Genomic DNA, 1,949 nt, shown 5'->3' with positions numbered 1-1,949 from the left:
GCTGATCAACTGACCCAATACTTCAGGAAATAGCAGAATCAGCAAGTTATAGCATAAGTGCTCCACGTCAGCTTCTCCCAGAGCAAAGACTTGAAGTGAAAGAGGGCTAGAGGGTCAAAAGAACACGCTTCATAGCTCAATTCAGTCCCTTTTCAATCACTTTTTTCAAAAGATCATTGTAAATATCCCAATATTCAACATAAAGCAAAAACAAAAGCAGAACCAGGCTTCAAAGACAAGGGAGCACTCTTCACAAAGCTCCAGAAGCATTTAGCATCCCAAAAAGTCAGTGTCCTTATTTGACGATGCAAAAAGAAACTCACTTAACATTTTGGAATGTGTTATAATTAGAAGGGCTGAAATTAAATGCTAAATGTGTGTCAACTACTGATGGAGGGAAGTCTTACCACATTTGGCAAAATTGGCTCAAAATGAATAAATTGTAGAAACTACTCTCTTCCTCTGAGAAAATACCTAATTCCTAGCACCAGGAATAAGAACTGGAGATCCAACAGGCATTATACAGCCTGTAATTCAGGTATAATGCACAGAATTACACTACATCTAGTTCTTAGTTAACCCCAGACAGCTTAAGGTCTTACAGTTGAATAAAACCGCTGCCGTGTCTACTCAATGCAGTTAATAGCTCGGAAACAAAGAAGTAAGAGCTATCATTGGGCAGCCAAGACACTTAAAGCAAAGCTTTGGCAGAGAGATCAGTACAGATACAGACCCACAATCAAACAGAAACTTTATTAGTTTCTTCTACAGGAGACAGTGACATCAATCTTTTTAACAGAAATCTCAGGTCATCTGAGAGGTCAAATAGATCCAAGGAAGAAAGATGACAATTAAACAGTTAAATTAATCAAAAGGCACTACAACACCACCTAAAACCTACTACCGCAGTGGTAGTGGGCTAAGGAAGATTAAGCTACAGCGAAATAGTCTCATGTAAATTGTTATAGATTATATAGTAGGAAGCGAGTTTGCTTTCCAGAAGACTATGGCACAATGATCACTTGGGACCAAGTTGATATTTGGCCAGGAAAAGAAAAGGTCAGGCCAAATGGAAAGGAACAGGGACAAAGGAGAATCCAAGTGACAGAATCCAATCAAAGGGTGATGGATCAGGCTTTTTCCTCCCAAGAAGCATTTGTTGCATGGTGGGTTGCCTCCCCTCAGGCTCCTGCCCTAGAGCTGTTCCAGCCTTAGAGGGGCTCAGCAACCAGAGCTGGGTTCAGGCTGCCCCAGGATCATGCTGGAATTTAGTACAGACTTTAGAGAACTCGTCACAATTTCGGAGGTGGGGGGGTGGCGCTGAAGCATTCACATGCAAAGTAGCCTGAGCTTCCCCAAACACATTCAGACACACTTACACAACTTTTTCCAAAGTCTGACATCTTGTAGCAGCTGAGCTGTAGTTAAAGCTGCAAGGCTCACAAGATCAAAGAAGCCAGGACGAGACAATACAGGTAGGAAATCCCAGCAGTTAATCTCAATCTTTCTCTAATGTAGGAGAAACACTCATATACCTGATGTGGGATGTAGAAAGCTACACTGTAACAAGTTGGGTCTTCTGCTGGATTTTTCATCAAATACCAAAGGAAAATAAGGGGCGGGACTCACTTTATTTTTTAAAAGCCTCAGAACTTATTCTATTATAAAGGGACATGGCTGAACAGGTAGGAGACAGATTCCCCATTGTGAGTTCTCCTGATGGCTTCTGCAAGGATCATGGAGATGTCGATCACCTAGGAGGGCAAGGCAAGCATCAGGTTAGTATCAATACAGACAGAGATGACTGGCCAGTCTGCGGACACTGCTGAGCAGCCCGATGAGGGTCCTTCCTCTTAAGACTGCTGCACTGTTCTGTTTCCCCAAGGGAGCCCACAGCCAGATGCTCTTCATACCCACATTTTAAATATAACCAACCACTTGGGAAAGAG

General features: G+C 42.5%; 1 protein-coding gene across 3 annotated transcripts in view; it reads right to left on the bottom strand.

Annotated features, from left to right (window-relative positions):
- Positions 1–1,318: 1,318 nt before the first annotated feature.
- The window catches only part of PRPS1 (phosphoribosyl pyrophosphate synthetase 1), a 20,602-nt gene continuing 19,971 nt past the window's right edge, over positions 1,319–1,949 (bottom strand). For 2 of the 3 annotated variants that reach the window (XM_007456699.1, XM_007456701.1), the window contains one exon: positions 1,319–1,754. In XM_007456699.1, the coding sequence (XP_007456761.1) occupies positions 1,662–1,754 (93 nt within the window). In that variant the 3' untranslated portion in view covers positions 1,319–1,661. The remainder of the gene's footprint in view (positions 1,755–1,949) is intronic. The other variant, XM_007456700.1, reaches the window with a different exon arrangement.

This window comes from Lipotes vexillifer, unplaced genomic scaffold (assembly GCF_000442215.2).
Source record: "Lipotes vexillifer unplaced genomic scaffold, Lipotes_vexillifer_v1.1 scaffold1728, whole genome shotgun sequence".
Taxonomy (NCBI): domain Eukaryota; kingdom Metazoa; phylum Chordata; class Mammalia; order Artiodactyla; family Lipotidae; genus Lipotes; species Lipotes vexillifer.
The sequence above is the reverse complement of the archived record's forward strand: the minus strand, read 5'-3'. Positions and strand labels throughout refer to the sequence as shown.